General features: G+C 37.2%; 2 protein-coding genes across 14 annotated transcripts; one reads left to right on the forward strand and one right to left on the reverse strand.

Annotated features, from left to right (window-relative positions):
* Window positions 1-1,328: 1,328 nt before the first annotated feature.
* On the reverse strand, window positions 1,329-16,340 carry LOC107228097 (microtubule-associated serine/threonine-protein kinase 2). Of its 11 annotated transcripts, none has more exons than XM_046740530.1 (22): window positions 16,097-16,339; window positions 15,323-15,545; window positions 14,794-14,873; window positions 14,620-14,722; window positions 14,236-14,299; window positions 13,829-13,931; window positions 13,339-13,562; window positions 13,164-13,239; window positions 12,839-13,069; window positions 12,496-12,727; window positions 12,066-12,406; window positions 11,774-11,946; window positions 11,595-11,665; window positions 11,135-11,362; window positions 10,003-10,230; window positions 9,362-9,932; window positions 8,749-8,915; window positions 8,413-8,630; window positions 7,879-8,211; window positions 7,604-7,669; window positions 6,435-6,933; window positions 1,329-5,342 (listed from the first exon to the last, which is right to left on the reverse strand). In XM_046740530.1, the coding sequence occupies exons 2-22, from the start codon at window positions 15,498-15,500 to the stop codon at window positions 4,411-4,413; spliced, it is 5,118 nt and encodes a 1,705-aa protein (XP_046596486.1). In that variant the 5' UTR covers window positions 15,501-15,545; window positions 16,097-16,339; the 3' UTR covers window positions 1,329-4,410. The 11 variants fall into 11 exon arrangements, with proteins under 11 accessions (XP_046596486.1, XP_046596484.1, XP_046596485.1 ...); XM_046740528.1 differs by having other exon boundaries at window positions 15,323-15,561; XM_046740529.1 differs by having other exon boundaries at window positions 16,026-16,339.
* Window positions 16,276-19,909, forward strand: LOC107228078 (serine protease snake). Of its 3 annotated transcripts, none has more exons than XM_046740542.1 (6): window positions 16,276-16,381; window positions 17,609-17,995; window positions 18,354-18,639; window positions 18,750-19,000; window positions 19,101-19,446; window positions 19,588-19,909. In XM_046740542.1, exons 1-5 carry the CDS (start codon window positions 16,318-16,320, stop codon window positions 19,442-19,444), a joined length of 1,332 nt encoding a protein of 443 aa, XP_046596498.1. In that variant the 5' UTR covers window positions 16,276-16,317; the 3' UTR covers window positions 19,445-19,446; window positions 19,588-19,909. The 3 variants fall into 3 exon arrangements, with proteins under 3 accessions (XP_046596498.1, XP_046596499.1, XP_015524914.1); XM_046740543.1 differs by lacking the exon at window positions 16,276-16,381 and adding an exon at window positions 17,154-17,187; XM_015669428.2 differs by lacking the exon at window positions 16,276-16,381 and adding an exon at window positions 17,198-17,311.
* Window positions 19,910-20,141: the final 232 nt, after the last annotated feature.

Raw genomic sequence — 20,141 nt, forward strand, 5'->3', positions numbered from 1 at the left:
CGTTGTGGTCTTTGACGCGGTTCACAACGATCAATCCAATATAATTTGATAGAAAAAAAAATGAACAATTATTATGCAGCTTAGCTTCACGCATATCAACAATAATGCTAATAATTATAATGATAGTAATAATAAGTTGTGTAATCAATATGAATTTCCACCCCATGATATTTTATCCCTCCCTTTTATTTCCTTGTCAAAATTTCATACCATTCAATTGTTTACACGTCACAACCGGATTTTCTTAAACAATTTTTTGCATCACAAAAGCGGACGAGTAACTCGTCCTGCCTACACACGTACCTACAGAGAATTAAAGTAAAATATCGTTTTTCCAATAGAAAGCAACAACGAACATATATTACACATATTATTATACACATGAGACCTAGGGATTGATTGATTTCTTTATCAATTAATAAAAAGTCCCAATTCTTTCAATTAAGAATCGAAAAATCATTCTAGTTTCTCGATTAATTCAATCGATAGTTTTTATAAAAACCATTTTACTCGATGGATTGATTTAGTCAAATGTTCGAATTAGGTGAAATTTCGTTAATCAAACAACCGATCGATCAATCAATCGGAAATTTTTCCAAATACTGATTAGCCGAAAATCGGTAATCCATTTTTCGTTTGATCGATTGATCGTAGCATCCAGGTATCCATCAAATGCATACAACGTATACGTATATTATACTTCTATAATCGCACGTCTGTAGGATGCAGGAGCTCTGATCAAGGCAATTTTGTGTTACAATTTTTTTTTTCTTCTCACTTAAAAATATAATGGAAATCACACCAAAATTGAAACTAGGTATGCTTAGTATACTATTAGTACATTACTATAAATATAACAACGAGAAATATCGATCTACAACTATTATTATACGACGGAATACCTTAATAAGTAATTATAGTAAATCAGAAGAAAGAAGAAAAAAAAAAGAACTAAACAAAGCACACGTATAACGTCAGTTAATACTTTAGCCTCCAAGTATAATTATTCAATATAATTCGAATTATCGAAACAAACTAATTGCATGTGTGACAATAACTACATGTATACTATGTATACAGTATATGACTATTTTCAATCTAATTAACTATTAGCGAACGTGTTAAGCCGTACATTTCATGTAGAATTTTATTATAAATACGCTATTATATAGGTATACAGATCGTCCCCGTGCCTAACAAAATCAACGGTAATAAGAATAGTAGTTAAATCTGTAAAAAGAGGAAAATCAAAACAAACTATCGAATGTGGAAGAAATAAAATCACCGCAGGATTTCTACCCTTTTCCAATTATATGATAGCATAGATGAGGAAACCCTTCTTTTCCACGTTAAAAAGAAGAAAAGGTCGTTTTTTTTTTTTTTTATTATTTTTTTTTTATTTTCATTTATTCAATTTTCACACCGACAACAGAAAAGAAAATCTACTAATCATCACGATAAATCGGTCAACGACAGGAAAAGAAAATCTGCACTGCCTAAATTAACTATCCAACGATTTTCACAATCGGAATATGAATAATACTGAAACGCGTAGGTGGATTATAACAAATTAGATAAAAAAAAGTGCAGAATTGGTGGGTTATAACGGATAACCGGTTTAATTATTCTAAAGCGAGTTAGCTTCAAAAATTACAGTCACAAACGGCGCGGAATTACATTTTCCCTTTTGTTTCTGTTATGCCCTTCAAGTGTCATTATTTCTTTATTTTTTATTTTATTTTATTTTTTTTTATTTTTTTTATTTTTCATTTTTTCAATGCGTTTTTTAAAACTCCGACGCCCACTTACACAAGCGTGCACTTGATCGTTGAAAAAATGGCGATTGATATGTAATTTCATATATATGTATACAGAGATTATAATCAATTTATATAGTGAAAGTTTTTCCTGCACATATTACGTTAGGACAGAACGACCTAAAAAATGTTGTTAAATATATAGTGAGTGAACGTAACCGGAATTATTTGAAAATGTGAACATTGATTATGATCATGTAAAGACTTGTTATTTTTGATCGAATGTTTTTTTTTTTTTTTTTTAATATAGTTTATTCTAATCTTAATTAATTCGCTTTTTACGTTGTTTTTTTTTTCTTTCATCAGTATTATATTCAAGTTCTCGACGAGCGATTATTATTATTATTATTATTATTAGTATACGTAATCTGATGAAACGTGTTCAAAGTTAAATATTAACCAGTTATTTATCAACATATACAGAGCGTAAAATTGTATATTAATAATTTTTAATACGTAGAGCTAAGGAACACCGCGGATTATAAATTTACGGCTGAAGCAGCCTCGAACGATTTCACGTGTCGTGTATTTGTTATTATATTTATTATAATACATATAGCACGTGCATGTGTTTGTATAATAGTTGTAAATATATTTGTGTATATTTGTATACGTTATAAAATCGATACCGCACTAGTGCGGTCTATGGTAATTATTTTTCAGAGAGATGAAAAAGAGAAAAATAAGAAAGAAAAATACACAAATCTAAAATCGCCATAATGAAAATCTCATCATTTCAAAATCTATTCTCTAACTACGATGTAAACCTCTCTACAATGTCTCTCAAACTACGACTTGCAACAATTGTATACTCGAAAACTGAGGCAGTTTTTATTCTTTTTATTTAAGCACGTGTAATGTGAACCTATTACCGTATTGTTCCTAGTATAAGACTACCACAAATTTTTAGACAATATTTCAGAATGTTTTTCTCAGTTACCTGCACGTAAGACGAGGACAATTTTGGCGGGTTCTGTCAACGACAAAAAACCTCGGCTTATATTCGGAACAATATACGATATATACGCGATACATCGTGAAAGTAGTTCTAACGTATAGCGAAATATTTAATTTTCCGATTACAGAAACCTCCACTGGTTATTTTTGATTATGTTTCAATGTTATTATACGCGTTATTACGATTATTATTTTTTGTAAGTTGTTTGTTCTATCACACGTAACAAAGTACAATGAGAGTAGGGATTACTTAACGATATTCTGAGGAGAAAAGAGAATAAGCTGCGTACGACTCTTAAACGATAAATCTATTTCGTATACATGAACCTGCGTGAATTGAAAGGGGACAAAGAAAAGTCTAGTACAAAGTTACATCCTTACGCGGATGTATCCACACTTAGGTTCGGTCTGAATCCAAGTAATTTATCTTGATCGATTTTTAATAAAGTGATCTGAATAAGTGTCACGATAATTTTTTTTGCACCGTTGCTGTTCCATTTTCGCTTCTTATTTTTATTTTCATATGTTATTATTAATATAATTATTATTTTGTTTTTTCTAAACGCTTTGAGCTTACGAAACTATGTAAAATCGTAGTTAATCATACATCGACGAAATGGACGAAAAACGATAACCATGCTAACTATACAGAAAATATTTCGAACACGATTAAATATTTTTTATTCTTTGCTTTTCCGTGTTTTGTTCGTCAAGTTTCAGATATTTTTTTTTTTTTTTTTAAATTTTTTTTTTTTATTCGAACGAATTATTCCAACTTCCTAATAGACTCGAGTGTTTTTACTCCTTCGTTGATCAATTTGTTATGTGCAAACGGACTAAAGAGAGATTAAAAGAGACAGGTAACAATAAAGAGATGGCGTGAAAGAATTTGATTGTGTAACACATGAGGTGTAAACATTCGAATTTCTATACTAACTGGTTGTTTTTGCTTTTTTGTATCTCGATCTCACATATTAAAACTGGTAAATTGTTTGAACTGAATTTTCAGTTGTGTTTCTTCAATTTACGTATAAAAAAAAAAAAATTGGCGAACTGAGCATAAAAATCATCTTAGCAGGCTGTCTAATTCGATCTTCGTATGGACTGATGTTATTAAAGTGACGGTAACAAATTGATTAAAAAAAAAAAAAAAAAATCGCAATCATTTCACTGCGGAAATGAATTTCAAGCCTAAAGCTAAATGCGAAAACTGTTAAACTGATTGATTATGCGAGTAAATATTACTATTCGAATTCGAAATAGCCATTTGTCGTTATCAAACGTGCGTAATTATTAACACACAGCCGGACCAACGTGTGTTTTCAGTCTCAATTTATCCCCGAATTTGTTCAATCTACGTAAGGAAACACAAATAACGAGGAAAAAAAATTGCAGTTATCAGCTTCAAAATGTTCGGTAATTTCACCGATATGTGGAAAATTCACAGGTAAACCTTGGGAGTACCTTGGGGATAATAATTCGTTGAAAAACATTCGACGTTACAATCAAGAGGTCCTTATACCAATCGATGAACAAACCGTAAATTTTACTACCTCAAGCAATGTGCTATCGATGGGAAAAAAGGGAAAAAATATAGATCGATCAAATCGGTGGTAAAGTTCGTCGAAACTCTGGTCTAATTATTTTTCTTGTCACCAGTAGTGTTTTTTTCCTGGCTCGAGCTGCCAGTGTCAGGATCGACTTTGTATCTCTTCAAAATCTTCTTGCCTTCCATGCTCGAGTCATTCGAATTTTTATCCGACATCTTGAGGTCGAAGACACTCGCTTTCCTCTGCATAAGCGTGGACATTTGCTTAAGGGGTAACGGCTCGGGAGGTTTTGCTTGCTTGGGAGGATCTTTTTCGGCGACTGAATCCAACCAGTTTTTGCTGCAGAATTTTGACTCGGCGACACTGTATTTTCTCTGGGAAACGACGCCCTCAGGTTTTCTATTACGGAACGAAGATGCCTCTGGACGTTCGGCTGCAGCCTCTTCCGAGGCAGATTGCAGCCTTTCGACGGCGTTAAGAACGCTTTTTCTCGTCATAACGAAGGAGGATTCCTTCAAATCCTCTCCGGATCCCACCGAATCATTTGACTTTGATGTATCGCTGGCTTGCTCCAGCTTTCCAATGCTCTTCGACGAGTAGTCGTCACTCCTGCTTCCAGTCGGCGAGTCCTTTTCTTCGGCTATCCGTGGCAGCTGTGTGCTATTCTGTATTCCAACATTCGCTATGTTTATCGACATACTATGAGTCAGCTTGGGATATTCCGTGGTGGTTTTTTGGTCGACCAATTTTTTCTCCGCCTTCGAATCGATGCTCTCTTTTGAATGGGCGATACTCGCTTCATTTGCGGTGTCAGTCATGGATGTCTGGGCAATCGTCACTCGCGGTATCACTTTCAGCACAGTATTTGCCAATGGTGATATAGACGTTTTACTTTCTGCCGAACGGGGATGCAAGCGATCCGGACTCAGCGCCCGTCTTAACAGCGGCGATCCAGGCTCCGCCGATTTCGGACGACTAAAACCTTTCTTCTGACCACTTGGCGTCGACAGAGAAACCCCTAAATATATGTACCGCTTAGATTAATTGGATACACTTGGGTTCAAAACAATATTGATGAAATACTACCGTTGCAAGTGTTTCAATAAGGTTTAAGAAATTCATCTGAGGTTAATTTGAATTTATTTCAATCAGTGCTTTTTGCATACAGAGAAAAACTTTGAAGCGATGGATTGCACCGAAGTAAAGTGTTAAACTAATGCGACCTCGCTGAACTTATCAATCTTTCGAGTCATAGCGATAAGTATTCTTACCACCTATTTTATATACAGTTTTTGTATATTTAGAGAACTATTCGACATATTTCTTTACGGTTTTTTTGTTGCTATTTCTGATAGTATACTAAGAGTAATTATTGCAATATGATGTAAATTATTATTGTTAGAAACAACCTGATTAAAAAAAGTTGTGAAAATTGAACGAATAGTTAATTTCCCCAAAAGGTACCCCTTTACACATATACATGTTTTACAAAAATTACATGTTTTTGGGGTTGCTGACGATGAATCTGAAATCAGATTTTGAAAATTCAGCATGGCGAATCCAGTCAGCGACCCCGAAATTCCCTGCACAGAGTTTTTTTGGCGTATTCGATCAAATTGGAAATTTGCGTCCGCCATATTGGATCCGCCATTTTGAATTTTTGAAATCTGATTTCAGATTCATCATCAGCAAGCCTAAAAACCATCGAATACTATCTTGTTATAAAAGATGACTCAGCACCGTAATGTGTGACTCAAACGGTCAATTACCGATCTTCTTGGATATTGGCATTTGTAGTTGTGAAATATTGTCTGTGTTAAGAGAGCATTATTTTAATTGCATTTAATTCGACACATTTAATTCTTGGTTTCATAGCTCTTTGTCATTTCTAAACTAGGGTGAACTTGTTAGTAGTCGGCCACTTGTTTCATCTTCTTCTTTTTTAGGTGTAGACTTTGGTAACAATAAAACTTCCCATTTAGCAATCACTGAGTGGCTGACCTCTAACACATTCACCATATTGGGATACTTCCCCTAATAATTTCCTAGAAGTAAAGGCAATCAGTTCCACCATAAATATGCGTAAGTACAATAAGGAAATATTTCTTACCTGGACTGTAAGATTGTGTTGTATTAGAACTTCCCGGCTGATGCCCAGTGGGAAAAGCCAGAGGACTCGGGCTCCTCGTTGGGCTGGCAGGGATGGGCGATGGACTGGGAGTCCTGGCCAAAGGCGAAAGGGGTATGTGACCGACAGATTTCCTCCTGTTTGGGGAATGAATATTTTTCGCAGCAGTGTGGAGCTTGTGCTTCAGTCCATGCAGCGTACTTGGCCTCTGATAATGAGACTGATTAGCGATACTCGATATGTTCCCTATAGGAGGATTTGTACTGGACGACGAAGAACTGGGACTTGAGCATGGGCTCGAGGTGGTCGTCGAGTGGTAGGATTCCGAACTGGATCGATTTATTGGAGGTGACGGGCTGCAGACTGACTTGGTACAGGCGTTGAAAAACGGTGCCGATTCCTGAGGCGGTAAAGAGCGAGTAAATGACTGGAACGAACGACTCGGAGTAACCATTGACGGAGAACAGATTCCCGCAGCCATCTGTAAGTTTTTCATTTGACTAAATCGTTATTATTATCGTTTTACTCGGTTTAGACGTACAAGCTTACAAATAAATCTGCGTGTTTATAGGTTTGCAATAAGAAAATGTAGGCAAGCCTTGAACATTGATTTTGTTTTATCGATACTGTCTAACTGAAAAAATTGAATGTTCTTTTGTACAATATAATGTATTCATCACGGCGCTGCCACATCAAAACAATAATCAAATTCTCTACTTGTCACCATTTCAGATTAGCTTTAAAAATTTGTACATCGATTAATATTTGCAATAGAAGTCTACTTAATGCTTGTTTTTTACATCGATTTTTCTTTAAACAATTACCGTTATTTTCAGAAAGAAGAATTGACAGTGAATCGAGTAACGTATTTGTTAATCCCTGAATCTACAAAGAAGTAAGTGTTGAAAAACTTGAGTATACTTATGTCCCAAAAGTATCAATCAAATTCTGGAAAGTTTGAAATAAGTCTGGGGTGTTGCAGAAATTGATTGTATGGTGTTTTGATATTTGATGATAAACTTAGTATGGACGAATATATCGTGTTTGATTGATGATTCAACAGTACAAAATGTGAAATCAAGACATATGATTAGAGTATGATTATCGTATTTATGAGTTAATAAATAAATAAATTTTCATGAAAATCATACCATAAGTGGAGGTTTGCTGTCACTGGGAAGGATTGGTGCCGACAAAGGACAACTGATACTTAACGGCTGTAACGATAAGAAAAAAATATAAATGAACAAATAAAATACAGAACTTAGTGGCAGTGATAAATTATTATTTCTGTTTTTTGTAAACACGTAACAGTAGCGAAAATGTTCGGTCTTGTTCAACTATTCCTTTGTGATTTGATCTGTTTGTTTATTGACTTTTGATTTGTTTATTTGCGTTAGCATAGATTGCAAACCATTCGCCGTACCTGCTGCATCTCGACACTGGCTCGTTTAGAACTGATTCTTCTGAACAGCGATGTCTTTCGTTTTTTGTCCGAATGATCGCGCTTCTGCTTTCTCTGTCTGTGAAGCGATTTTTTCGCCATTTTACTCTGCCCCAACTCACGCTTTCTACCCCCGCTTTTAATGCTTGTATTTTCCAGTGGCGTACTTCGCAAAGTTACATGATCTCCTCCGCTCAGCATTAGCTGCAAAACTTGCGTGTGATAAAGCCCCTGAATTGCTTCACCGTTTATGTGAGTTATCAAGTCTCCGGGTCTAAGTCCCGCCTCAAATGCTGGACTAGATTGATTGACCGCCTGTAAGAAACACAACATTATTGCTTTACGATACACCGATTACCTGATAAGGATATTTAAGGAGCAGTAAACACCCTATGTTTGTCTTTGAAAAGGGCTATTTCAGACAATTCATGGGTTCTAAGGTCAATTATCATGTAATATTTGTAAATTTCGTACAGAAAAATGATCAAATTTTGGAAAATTTCGCAATTTACTTACCATGACCAAATGATGCATGGTATAGAAATCGCTGTCACCATAATAAACACGTATGGTGTGAACGGTGAATCCGAAGCCGCAGGGACCCCGCCTAATGATGGTTGGTGGTTTGAGACTGGTTACCAGAGGGCTGAGTTCTCGACATGGCGAAGTATCCCGAGAGGAGGCGGTGGAAGAGCCGCCAGGTGATTCGATTGGCTGCGTCAATGGTAAGTCATCTGAAAAGGCAAAGATATTTATTAACTTTTAATTGAGAAACAAGTACTTTGCTACCTGTTAAAGTTTCTCATCTACTTTCAGAGACAGAATATACTTCAAGGTAAAGACGACGCTTACTCGTCGGTATGACCAGAGACAGCCCGCTGGTTGATGCAGATTTTATCACCGATCTGGATCTGTGTTTTGTCAAGGGTAGCAAAGACATTGCGAACGTTTCGAACGAATCTGTGCTGGAATTGTGCTTGTCATCCGCAGCATCCCTGTTAGCAGCCGCTAGATCCAATCTATAATAAAAATGGAGACTTAGGTTGAAGGTGAACGATTTTCTGGGCTTAACTTTGCTATCGTCAAGTCTTGACAGAATAATATGACATAGTCTGAATAAAAAAAGAATTTTTTTACTGACAGAAACGATTTTTTAGACCCAAACAATTGAATATTGCAGAGAATTGATTCAGACAGTGTCATTACTCTAATTCTCAATGATTGCTCGCTTCGCCAGCGTTATAATTTAAATATGAAATAAATCATAACTTATTTCCTTTCTTTCACAGGCTTTGTTTTTAATTTGCGAATATGTTGAAATGCGAAGTTTTTTAGCCAGACATTGAGGTGCAAACAGGGTAAAATTGAAAATAGATTCAGACTGCGTTTTCACGAAAAATATACGCGTCGATTAAATGAATATTTAAAAACAAAAACACGATGCCAATTAGGCTAAATAACTCACATGTGTTCGTCGTCAATGGATATACTGAACCTGGGCAGCTTGTCGCGTGTATGCGAATGGCGTTTCCTTTGAATCTGCGGGCTGACGTCATCAGATTCGGTTTGAGAAGAATCCGGAGTACTCAAACTGACGGAGAGTGCATCACCGCTGCTATTTTTTGTAGCACTCGTTGATTGCGCATCTCTACTGAAGGTCGCAGATATCGTAGAACCAGTACTATTTGGATCAGACTTGTCTGCAGTTTTATCTGGAGATTCATGAAACGAGTTATTCTTAGTCTGCGACTGATTCTTATCAAGCAGCAAATTCTTTTGCAATGACTTCTGTGCTACAGAAGCAACGTTTTGCACAAAGCCAGGAGATAATTGAGCGTCCGAGGTTTCGGACTCGCAGCGGAATAATTGCTTTCGAGAAAAGTCCAATTCTGGCTCAGACATGTTAAACAACTGCGGCCTTGTCTGAGATATTTTGCGCGATTGCGGTGAGTATGATGAAAACGAGCCAAAGAGAGGAGAGTCATCGGTGTCGTCCGTATCATCACCCAAATCGTGATTGTAGCGGTCCATACGAGCTGAAAAGAAAAGCGAACAAGTTATTTCGAAGATCTTGAGCATCGTTGGTTCCAAGCCGCGTCAACTTACAGTCGAAGTAACTTGTGTCCTCATCGTTTGTCAACTGTGGAACGAATTCAGCCTTGTGTCTCAAAAGACTGTTCCAATCGACGCCAAAGAAATAAGGATGTTCCTTAACTTCGTGAGATCCCGCTGTTCCCAGGCGATCCCTAGGGCTTTGTTGCAAGAGTGCAGTTATTATATCCTTTGCTTCCGGTTGTACTGGCCAGTCATCATTATCAGGCCACTCGATGTCGTCTGAAAGGGCAGAGATGTGATTAACCCTTTAAGTCAAAGTGGTATGTATTCTTTCCACCTATTTTATGTCCATTTTTTGCATATTTAGAGAACTTTTCAACATATTTCTTTACGGTTTTATGCTGTTTCTGATAGTATAATAATAGGTTTGCAATATTCGAGAGTAACTATTGCAATATTGTAGTATTGTAATGAAAATTGTAGGAATAATTCATTTCCGAGAAAGTTATCCTTTTACACATTATACATTTTTTAAATAAATTATAAGTTTTTGGGGTCGCTGATTACGGATCTGAAATTGGATTTCGAAAATTCAAGATGGCCGATCCAATATGGCGAACGAAAATTTCAAATTCGATCGAATCCGGACAAAAAAAACTCTATCCAGAGATTTTTGGGATGGTTCATTTCGAATCTGAAATCAGATTTTGAAAATTCAGTAAAGCAAATCCAATCAGCAAGTCCAAAAACCCCTGCATACAGTTTTTTTTAACCATATTCGATCAAATTTGAAACTTTCATCCACCATATTGGATCCGCCATCTTGAATTGTTGAAATCTGAGTTCAGATTCGTAATCGGTGACCCCTAAAACTACAGAATACTAACTTTATATATATAATTCTTTGTTGAGTCTGTAGTGATCGTGTAACTTCTGTGTAATATATTTGTATTGTCGAAATGATAGTTCATAGCTATGATAAGATCTGATAGGTGGTGATTGTTAACTTATTTTGCCTATTGCCAACACATGATCGCGCACCTACAGGACACGGCAGGACAACGTCTGCCAGGCCAGCTCGTCTTGTTATAAACGTTGACTCAGAACAATAATGGGTGACGCAAAGGATGAAGAGATTGAAAAATGGTAAAAGAGTATGTATGTATGAGAAATGGTTCTTTACCATTGACCGTGTGGGCAAATAATTCTTCGGGTGTTTCTCCAAAAAATGGAACACAGCCGATCAAGAACTCATACAGTATTATACCCATTGACCACCAGTCAACAGGCTTTCCGTAACCTTGGCGAAGGATCACTTCGGGCGCTATGTATTCGGGGGTTCCGAATACCTGTTTATCGGAGAATTGCCGAGTATCTCTGTCCACGTAACCTTCGTACAGATTTGTTGCCACTGGAATGAGGAAGAATGGAACATAAGTAAACAATTGAATGAGAGGGTGTACCTGAAATTCAATTGCGCCAGGGTAAAATTAGATGAATTAATGTGAAAACTGCAGTAACTATTGCATTCTTGAAGATGTCTTAGGTTTTTGTAATGAAAGGTGACCTTTAAAATTAAATCAGTAGATACAAGCACAGTCTTATTAACGTATTTAGGTTCACAGTAGGCACGTAATACTCACGGGACATGAGACCCATCTTGCTGAGGCCAAAATCTGTCAATTTTATGTGACCCAGAGCAGTGATGAGTAAGCTGAAAAGTAGAGTGGCAAATTATAAAAATAGTCGTTAACTTTGAGATAGATATTGAGCTAATTTCTTTCGGTTATTCAAGACTCAATGTTTTGTGTATTTCATTTACTTGTCAGGTTTTAAATCCCGATGAACGATACCGTAATTGTGCAAATATTCAACAGCTAAAACAGTTTCAGCAAAATAAAATCTAGCCATATCTGGTGGTAATGGTCCGATATTTTTCAAGAGATTCGCGCAGTCACCTCCCTCAACGTATTCCATTACGAGGCACAAGTGTTTCTGTAAATATAATAAAAGGATTGTTATTAAATTGAGTGAAGTTAAGACGTTGCTGTTCCAAATTAGTCTCATTTTTAATATGTTTTTTTTTTCTCTGCTCAAACGTTCGATCGGCATACCTTTGTTTCAAAACTACAATACATGGAAACGACGAAAGGATTGTCGGTGAAACTCATAATATCACGTTCGGCAAATACTTGTTCCACTTGATTCCTTAACATTAAATTGTTCTTGTTTATTTTTTTCATAGCAAAACGTTGCCTCGTTATTTTTTCCTTCACCAAATAGACAGCTCCGTAAGCTCCGTTGCTTATCAGCTTCAAAACTTCGTAATCGCTTTCGCATGGCACCCGCTGAGATCGAATTTCGTCTTCTTTACCTGGACTAGACGAAGCCAATAGTAAATTATTTTCGCTAGACGACGCTGAGTCTTCGAGTTTATTCAAATCTTCCTGTAACTCTGCGGAAGAAAATGTGCACCAAAATAAGACGTTTGACAGTGTTAATCTATATTCGGGAACAAACGAAAAAAAAGAGAAAAATTTTTACCTGAGATCGGGTCACGATTAAGTGACAATTTGTTAATTATGTACTGAGGAATATCAGCTTTGATTCCGATATTTATCCTAGCTTGCCCTTCCGCCTGCTCCAAAAGGTGATAAAATTCTTCTGGATCAAACTCGAGGCATTCTAAAAGTCGCGCCGGTCTTGAGATTACTAGTAACAATTTTTTAATTAGTCCTGTTAGTCTAGCTGCTGCTTCCAAAGATTTTTCTTTCGTCTGTAAATTAAAATTCACGGAATTAAATATAAAGTCACTTATCGTAAAACAAGAAAGATTCAAGTTTAAATATAGATCCAAGAATTAACCACTGATATTTGAAACGATTACCTCCATTAAGAGTATTTCCAAATTTTCACTCATCTCATAAAAGTATCTAGAAGTGATTAATTTTTCTTGAGATTTTTGTAGACAATCACGAGCCATTTCTATCACTTGATGATGGACGAATCTCAGTATAGGCAAAGAATCCGGTGCTATCTGCGTAACCAGTTCATATTCGTCTATTTCACGATTTTCGTTAATAAAATTAGTCAATCTTTCCTCCATTTGTTGCGTTGCCTGAAAGAGAAATTTCCCATTATTAACACCACTTGAAAAATCCTATCTCATAAAAATCCTCTCCGATCGTCACTATCATTTAAACTCTACTTACTTTGGGAAATCGCTCCTTGTATAACGTGTTCATCATCACTATTTCGCTATCCAAAACAGGAGATCGACTCGGGCTACTGTAAGATCGAAGAAAAAGTCAATAATGGTCAGATGTTACTGAAATTGAAACGTCATCGATTGGTCCCGCCATTTTCTCTGCCTAGAAATCGCCGTACCTCAAACTTCTGGACCTTGGACGATGCATCGGCGATCTGCGACCCTCTTCTTCCATGCTAAGAGCTATGGATCCTGGAATACTGGATATACTTGATCCAGGAAAGCCCGGGTGCGAGCCGCAAGGCGTACCTGGTTTTGAAAAGTGACAGGACAGCATGCGGAGTTCGTCTTTGGTCGGTATGTTGGGTAACTGGTGAAGGCGTTCCTGGCTCGAACATTGGGACTGAAAATGGGACATTGTTTGCGATAAATGACGAGTGTCGAACAGGATAATGAGGTAAAATTTTTGGTAACCTGAATTCTGAAGAGTATTTCAAAGGAGATTGATGTCTGATTAAGACTGGTAAGACAGCGAAGAGCATAGACTAGTACGTCCTAAAACATATCCGCAAGAATTCGAGAAGGGATCTTCCATTGTTAGGTGGAAATAGATTTCAAAATCCAAAGTTGAAAGTAAACTGTTTACGTATTAGTGTCAAAGAGACTCACAGACACATTACTGGAGCCTGGAGTCGTCCCGTAGCCACTCGAAGGTAGACTTGCGACGGACCATCGCCTGCCATCGGCCACTGCTGTGCTGCTTGCGTTGATTCTGTGTGAAGAATAAATTCACGAATGGTGATTAGTCTGTCTTAAATGCTTAGAGTTTTGGAACTTTACGATAGCAGTTCTACAGGTGTGTTTGTGAAAATTTTACTATTTTGTACATCTTATGTGTTAGACAAATAAATGAGACAAAAGAAAAGTGTTGCTTTCCCTGCCGAGTTAGATGCGCCATTGGATAAGTGAAAACGAACAAGCTAGCTACGAAGATCAGCTTGGCACACCAATTTCAGATAACGCAGAATTTCTAAAGGTGCAAAATTAGAGGACATTAAAAATGATAAAGTATGTACCTTTTAATTGGTGCAAAAGGAAAATGTGGACTGGATGACATCCTAGGACTCTCTAGGGGACTGCCTACAAATTGTACAAATAGTCTATCGTTAGGAACAGGCGTTAAGACAGCTTACTATACCATATTTTAAACTAGAATATTGCTTGGGGTTTTGAAAAACGAGACACACCCCTTCTTAACAGCCAACTTTCTCTAAATATGAAAAAAATAAAATAAAAACAATCGGCTGACTCCTTGCGCATACATTGTGCATCATACAAATTTTCCATTCTTCTCTCATATGAAGATAAAATTCTTCAAATATACAAGATTTGTTAAATTTATAGGTTTCTGATGGTTCTTAACTAAATTTTATTCCACCCAAAGATTGCACCGAACTTACCGCAAATTGGAGACTGACAACGCGGCAGGGTTGGAGAAGTGGTGGCAATGAATGATTTTCGATGAGCCGCTTTTGCTGCTCGCCGTGGGATGTTAAAGTCACGCTGTAACATGGATGTCAAATTAGCCAAAGTTTCGTGGTAGATGACATTTATTTATTTTCATTTCTACCAACCATATGAATGGAAAGGGACGGCGCTGACTTCCCTATCGCAGAATTTCGCATCCGTACCAAATTGGAAATCTCATCGGCAGCTGCAAATGTGTAAAGAAAAAAAAAAAAATAATAATATTGAAGACCAGGTAAACAGAGGAATGTTGTTAGTTTATTGTTCAGCAAATGGAATATCAAGTTTACTCCGGTTTAGCCTCATTTGCTTTTTCTCTAATCATGATTATTTGATTACCTGAAATAAGCAATTCATATACTACAGACAGTGCCTATGACTTAAAATTTGGCATATAAGTTTGAAGGTGGTGAATAAGTTCTTTTGTGAAAACTATCCACTGTGAATCATCCCACCTTACGCCTTTCCTAGAATCCTGTGGTTAGGTAAATTCCAACGCATGGTACATGAAACTTTACACTGTTCTATGAGTGTGTCGAAATAAAAAAAAACAATACGAGACATTGGCTTGCTTTTACAGTGAAAGGGCAGAAAAGGTAGACCCTAACGCATACATGTAACTAAATAATTTTGTACCTGGTTTCACAGGGGCTTCTTTGCTTTCCATTTTGGGCAGAGTGAGATTCCTGTATCCTTCCATCTCGCTTTTAGCCTTAGACTCCGATGTTTCAGGTTGATCAAAGACTAAAATTCGAGCGGAATTACTCGCTGAACGAAAACGAGCTCTACTTGGCCTGTTTTTAGCCTGATCCATCGCTCAATCTTCTGCGTCGCACTTGTCGACGGGATTAAGAGGATGCTAAAACAGGGTACACCTAGCAATTTGAATACAAAAGATCAGGATAATTAAATGAATAGGAAATGATTTTGCTGCTTATACAGTTTCGTTTCTGGTTTCCTTATTAAATGATTAAGACGTGCTGCGGTGAATTTTAATTAAGAATTAATTAACTGGCATTGATGCAACGAGAAGAAGAAAAGAAGCGGAACCTGATTGTTATAGAATCTGGCTCGAGTTTACCAACAATACTATTCAGGGTCGACTAAAAATAGAAGGTAGAAAGAACACAAGAATTGAAAAACAAATAATGAGTACGTGAGAGATAGAATATAAGATATTAATGTGCACGTTTATTATTACGTACGCGAGATTTGTATGAGTGTAAACTGTCGACTTTATTTAGCCAAATCATTTATACTGTGAGAATAAATGCGCGAGTTAGGTGGTACAAAAATGAAACAGGTAGGCAACGAAGAGAAAACAGCAACGTACAGCAACAGCAACAGCAACAGCAGCAGCAGCGCACCTTAACTCGTGCATCGAACTTAAAAAAAAAAATATATATTTACAACGGTTGGGGGTTATTCGAGGGACCCGAGGTCCACGCTGTTGCGCTAATCATCATCATTGATCTGAATCGGTCTTATATTTATCCGGGCGTTTACACTGACATATCTCTTGCCTACTTAAGGAGAGATATGTGTATATGGTTTTTCTTCTTTTTTTTTTTTTTAATTACGAAACACGAACTCAACTGGCTGTCGCAGTCGTTCACGACCACCTCTGAGTCATGATGGAAACCACTAACCATCACATTTTAAACCAGACGACCAACTCGATGCTCGGCTGTCAAGGTATGGCGGGAATAATGCAGGGCACAAATTGTGCAGCGCAACAATGTATCCACTATGCCATAGGAATACCATAATGTTAAGAGATAGGGTGTGTTCCTCCGTTTGACGCATTTTCGTCAGGTTTTGCGCCGACCGTATGGAACCCATCTTCAAAATAAACGCTTAAATTAAAATGCGCGCGTAATGATCTCGAATACGATTGGTTGAAAATCCGAGATGGCCTTCATACGGATGGGGCACGTGATAATTCTTTGCGATGACTGCGCAGGAGCGCGACTTATCCTCTTACATCATGGGAAATACGTTTGTGGGAACGCAGACTTTTGCATTTCTTGACTAGGATTTCACTCGATATCGCTAGGTATGCACAAGTTCTCAGTACCGTAAACGAAGAGATTAATATCCCGGACTTTCAAGATTCCACATGAGAAGGAATTAATGTTGAAGAAAATTAATTCATTGTATTTCTGCCAAAATCTATGACATACAACAATGTACTATGCAATTGAAATAAATCTCTACACGTCCCCCAAGGACGTAAAAACTTGATTGACATATGTTTGTAACCCATCTGCTGATCGATCTATTAAGATCAATATCAGCGTTGACTGAAGCGAAGGTATCAGGGAGCATCGAGTCACTTCCTGATCAATACCGTTTCAATACACAATTTGATTCGTTGACTGAAGTGTACGCGACATTTCGCGGGTAATGCGCGGTCTGATAAGAGATAAATCGACAACCAATGTCGGTAACCGTCAATCACAGGTTCTGTATATAGCCGCAAATGATCACATGTCTTGTCGGTAAGGGTGTGCAACTGTTTTATTTCCAAACGAAGCAGCATGGCGAGGTTTATTTTAAAATCGTTTTTCATCATTATTTTATTCTCACGTTTGACCTTTTTGAATACCATTAATTATATCACAGGTCATTATTAAGTTCTTAGTTATTGATAATCCGTTTCTCTAAAATAGCATCTGGTTGCAGAAACTGAATAACCGATATTAATTTATGTTTTGGAATAAGCATGTGGGAGGGTTGTTGAACGTGTTATGTTTTTTTTTCTCAATAATATATATATACATACACACACATAATATAGCAATAAGAGTATAAGAACAACTTATTTATTCTTTCATCGGAATTAAGATTAACGTCATTCACTATTGCATCATTACGTTGTTTGTAATACATCTTTTTTTCATGTTTTTCCGTTTCATGCAGCTAACGACTCTTGGCTTTGGCCTGATGAAGTAAACAATCAAATTGACCCACGTCCGTCTTGGACCGAGAAATCTCCGCCGTCCCATGACAAAGGCCTTAGCCTACGACAAGAAGGAGCTGATATTATTTATCAAGATAACCCATTGCTTGTAGCAACATTGAGCCCCAAGAGAAATTCTTCTGTCTGGCAAAGACTAACTCCACACGCTAGGAAGCCTACTGCTAATTTGACCAAGCCAACCGGCAATGGCAGTTTTGCCAATTCTAAGAATTTACAGTTCATCACTAATAAGAATCCTGTAAATATGGACCTTCACAAACGCCCGTTGAATGATGTCAAAGACTGGATATTCCCAGGGGAAATTTCTAAGCGAACTTCAGATTTAAGTAGGCTGTTTTGGAAATTTCTTACGTACTAGATTCTCTGTAGAAGTTAAGGCGCTTGTATTTGCACTTTCTGCTTGGACTCTAAGTTTGAGACTTCACTTCACTTTTAAAAGTTGACCATGAATCAGGAACAAGCTAAATATTGCATTTAGAAAAGTAATTTTGCTGCTTATTACGTTACTAAACAATTAGAATCCTACAGCTTTGTGCTGTGACAGCATAATTGTTTTAAAGCAAAATATAGTAACTAATGAAGCAGCTGTACTCGAGCATTCGTAGAAAAAAACTGAACATTACACGAAGTACTTTATCACCTAAAAGTCAAATTCTAGCTTATCGACAATTGTATGATTCACAGAATGTGCAGAGTACAATAAAGCGATTGAACAACAGAACGTGTGGATTCTTCCACTAGTTGGTACCTGGTCTTCACCTGTATCGACGAAAAAAACTAATCGCCAAAACTGTAGGGGATTGCATAATCCTCTGATCATTGGAGGACTTACTGCCCGTCCAGGTGAATTTTCTCACATGGTAGCACTCGGCTGGCTATCCGAGAACAATGAAGCGACCTTTCTTTGCGGAGGCAGTCTGATATCCAATCAATGGGTAATCACAGCCGGTCACTGTACTCACGGATCTTCGTAAGCCCGTTTTGTAATCTTTCACTGTCAGCAAATAGACTTTGACTTTACAGTCAATCCATGTTTTCAATTCGTCCAACGACTCGATTTATGACTTTTTGCACTTCCAGAGGACCCCCGAAGATTGTACGCATCGGGGCTCATCATTTGGGCGATAAAACAACTGGGAAGATGATAGGGGTACGGGAGATTGTAAGACATCCATCTTACAAACCTCCCGCAGTATATGCTGACCTGGCGCTTCTGAAATTGAACAAAACCCTGACATTTGGGTCGGATATAAAGCCTGCGTGCTTGTACTCCGAGTTTGATACTACGCCGATCCAAGCATGGGCGAGTGGCTGGGGTGTCACAGGGATTGGTAAAGTCAGAGCAATTGTCTCTAAATGTCACTGAAAAGATCTAGAGAACCCGTTAGCATTTTTGAGGGTTTTATCTTATCGTCTAATTTCTGGTTTCAGGCAAAGAGCGTAGCGACGAGCTGCTGAAAGTTCGTCTGGACATTGTAGACAATGTGGATTGTGCTCTCCGATTGAATCGTTCAACCGCAATCCCGAGGGGGATTGTGCCAAGTATGTTGTGTGCTGGAGATATTAGTGGAGGCTGGCAAAGCGATACTTGCCAAGGAGATTCTGGGGGTCCTCTGCAAATATTGGATCCTAATCATAAATGTCTCTATCGAATAATTGGCATTACAAGTTTTGGGCGTTTATGTGCACTCAAAAATTCACCTGGCGTTTATACGAGGATTTCCCACTACCTGGACTGGATAGAGAAGATTGTTTGGCCTGATGAAAATCGGTAGAGGTAATTATAATTTCGATGAATAATTTGGAGACTGTTGATATCGTCAATGAACCGTTGAAAGCAATGAAAATAATTTTGGGAAATCTATTTAATATATTTTTGTTTCTCTTGCTGAAGAAAATTTAATGTCTTACTTTTTAGGAAATCCATCAACATGAGTTGGTTGTTTTCGTTTCAATACCTGCAGCGGATCTTTACCGATCAAACAAAGGCAGAAGACAATTGTATTTTTTGACGAGAAAACATTATGTTTACCATACAAATATCTGTATGAATATTGAGTTTTGAGATAAGTTAGATTAATTCTTGGAAGTTCTACTGCTTAACTATTTTTTAATTACCGTGTGCTAGATTGTTTCTCCACAATCAATTTGCAATACGGATAGATAGATAATTAAAATATTTCCGAACATCATTTCTTTCGAATAATGTAAAATAACAATGGAAAGAAGTTTCTTGAATGGAAAAAAATATATGAAGATTATTTCTTTAAAATTAAACTAATGTTTGATCATGTTTATCTTAAGTAGATGCTGAGCCAACATTGGATTAGTTTCCCTCTTGACGTCTTATCTGTATTGAACTTTGACCGTGAGTATCCTAGACTCCCAATAATTTCAAAGAGACCTTTGCCTGATGTCTTTTAGCCTTATATCATGTATCTTATCAATCCTCAACCTTTAACCCACCAGTTG

Source organism: Neodiprion lecontei, chromosome 5, assembly GCF_021901455.1.
Source record: "Neodiprion lecontei isolate iyNeoLeco1 chromosome 5, iyNeoLeco1.1, whole genome shotgun sequence".
Lineage (NCBI taxonomy): Eukaryota > Metazoa > Arthropoda > Insecta > Hymenoptera > Diprionidae > Neodiprion > Neodiprion lecontei.

Bases quoted from the DNA above. Each gene is read 5' to 3' on its own strand.
- LOC107228097 (XM_046740530.1), bottom strand. From the start codon at position 15,500: ATGGATCAGGCTAAAAACAGGCCAAGTAGAGCTCGTTTTCGTTCAGCG. The intron at 14,723-14,793 runs GTTGGTAGAAAT...TCCATGTTACAG, and splicing joins CGTCCCTTTCCATTCATATG to CGTGACTTTAACATCCCACG. The intron at 11,666-11,773 runs GTAAATGAAATA...TCTACTTTTCAG, and splicing joins CGGGATTTAAAACCTGACAA to CTTACTCATCACTGCTCTGG.
- LOC107228078 (XM_015669428.2), top strand. From the start codon at position 17,227: ATGGCGAGGTTTATTTTAAAATCGTTTTTCATCATTATTTTATTCTCA. The intron at 18,640-18,749 runs GTAAGCCCGTTT...TTGCACTTCCAG, and splicing joins CACTGTACTCACGGATCTTC to AGGACCCCCGAAGATTGTAC. The intron at 19,001-19,100 runs GTAAAGTCAGAG...TTCTGGTTTCAG, and splicing joins CTGGGGTGTCACAGGGATTG to GCAAAGAGCGTAGCGACGAG.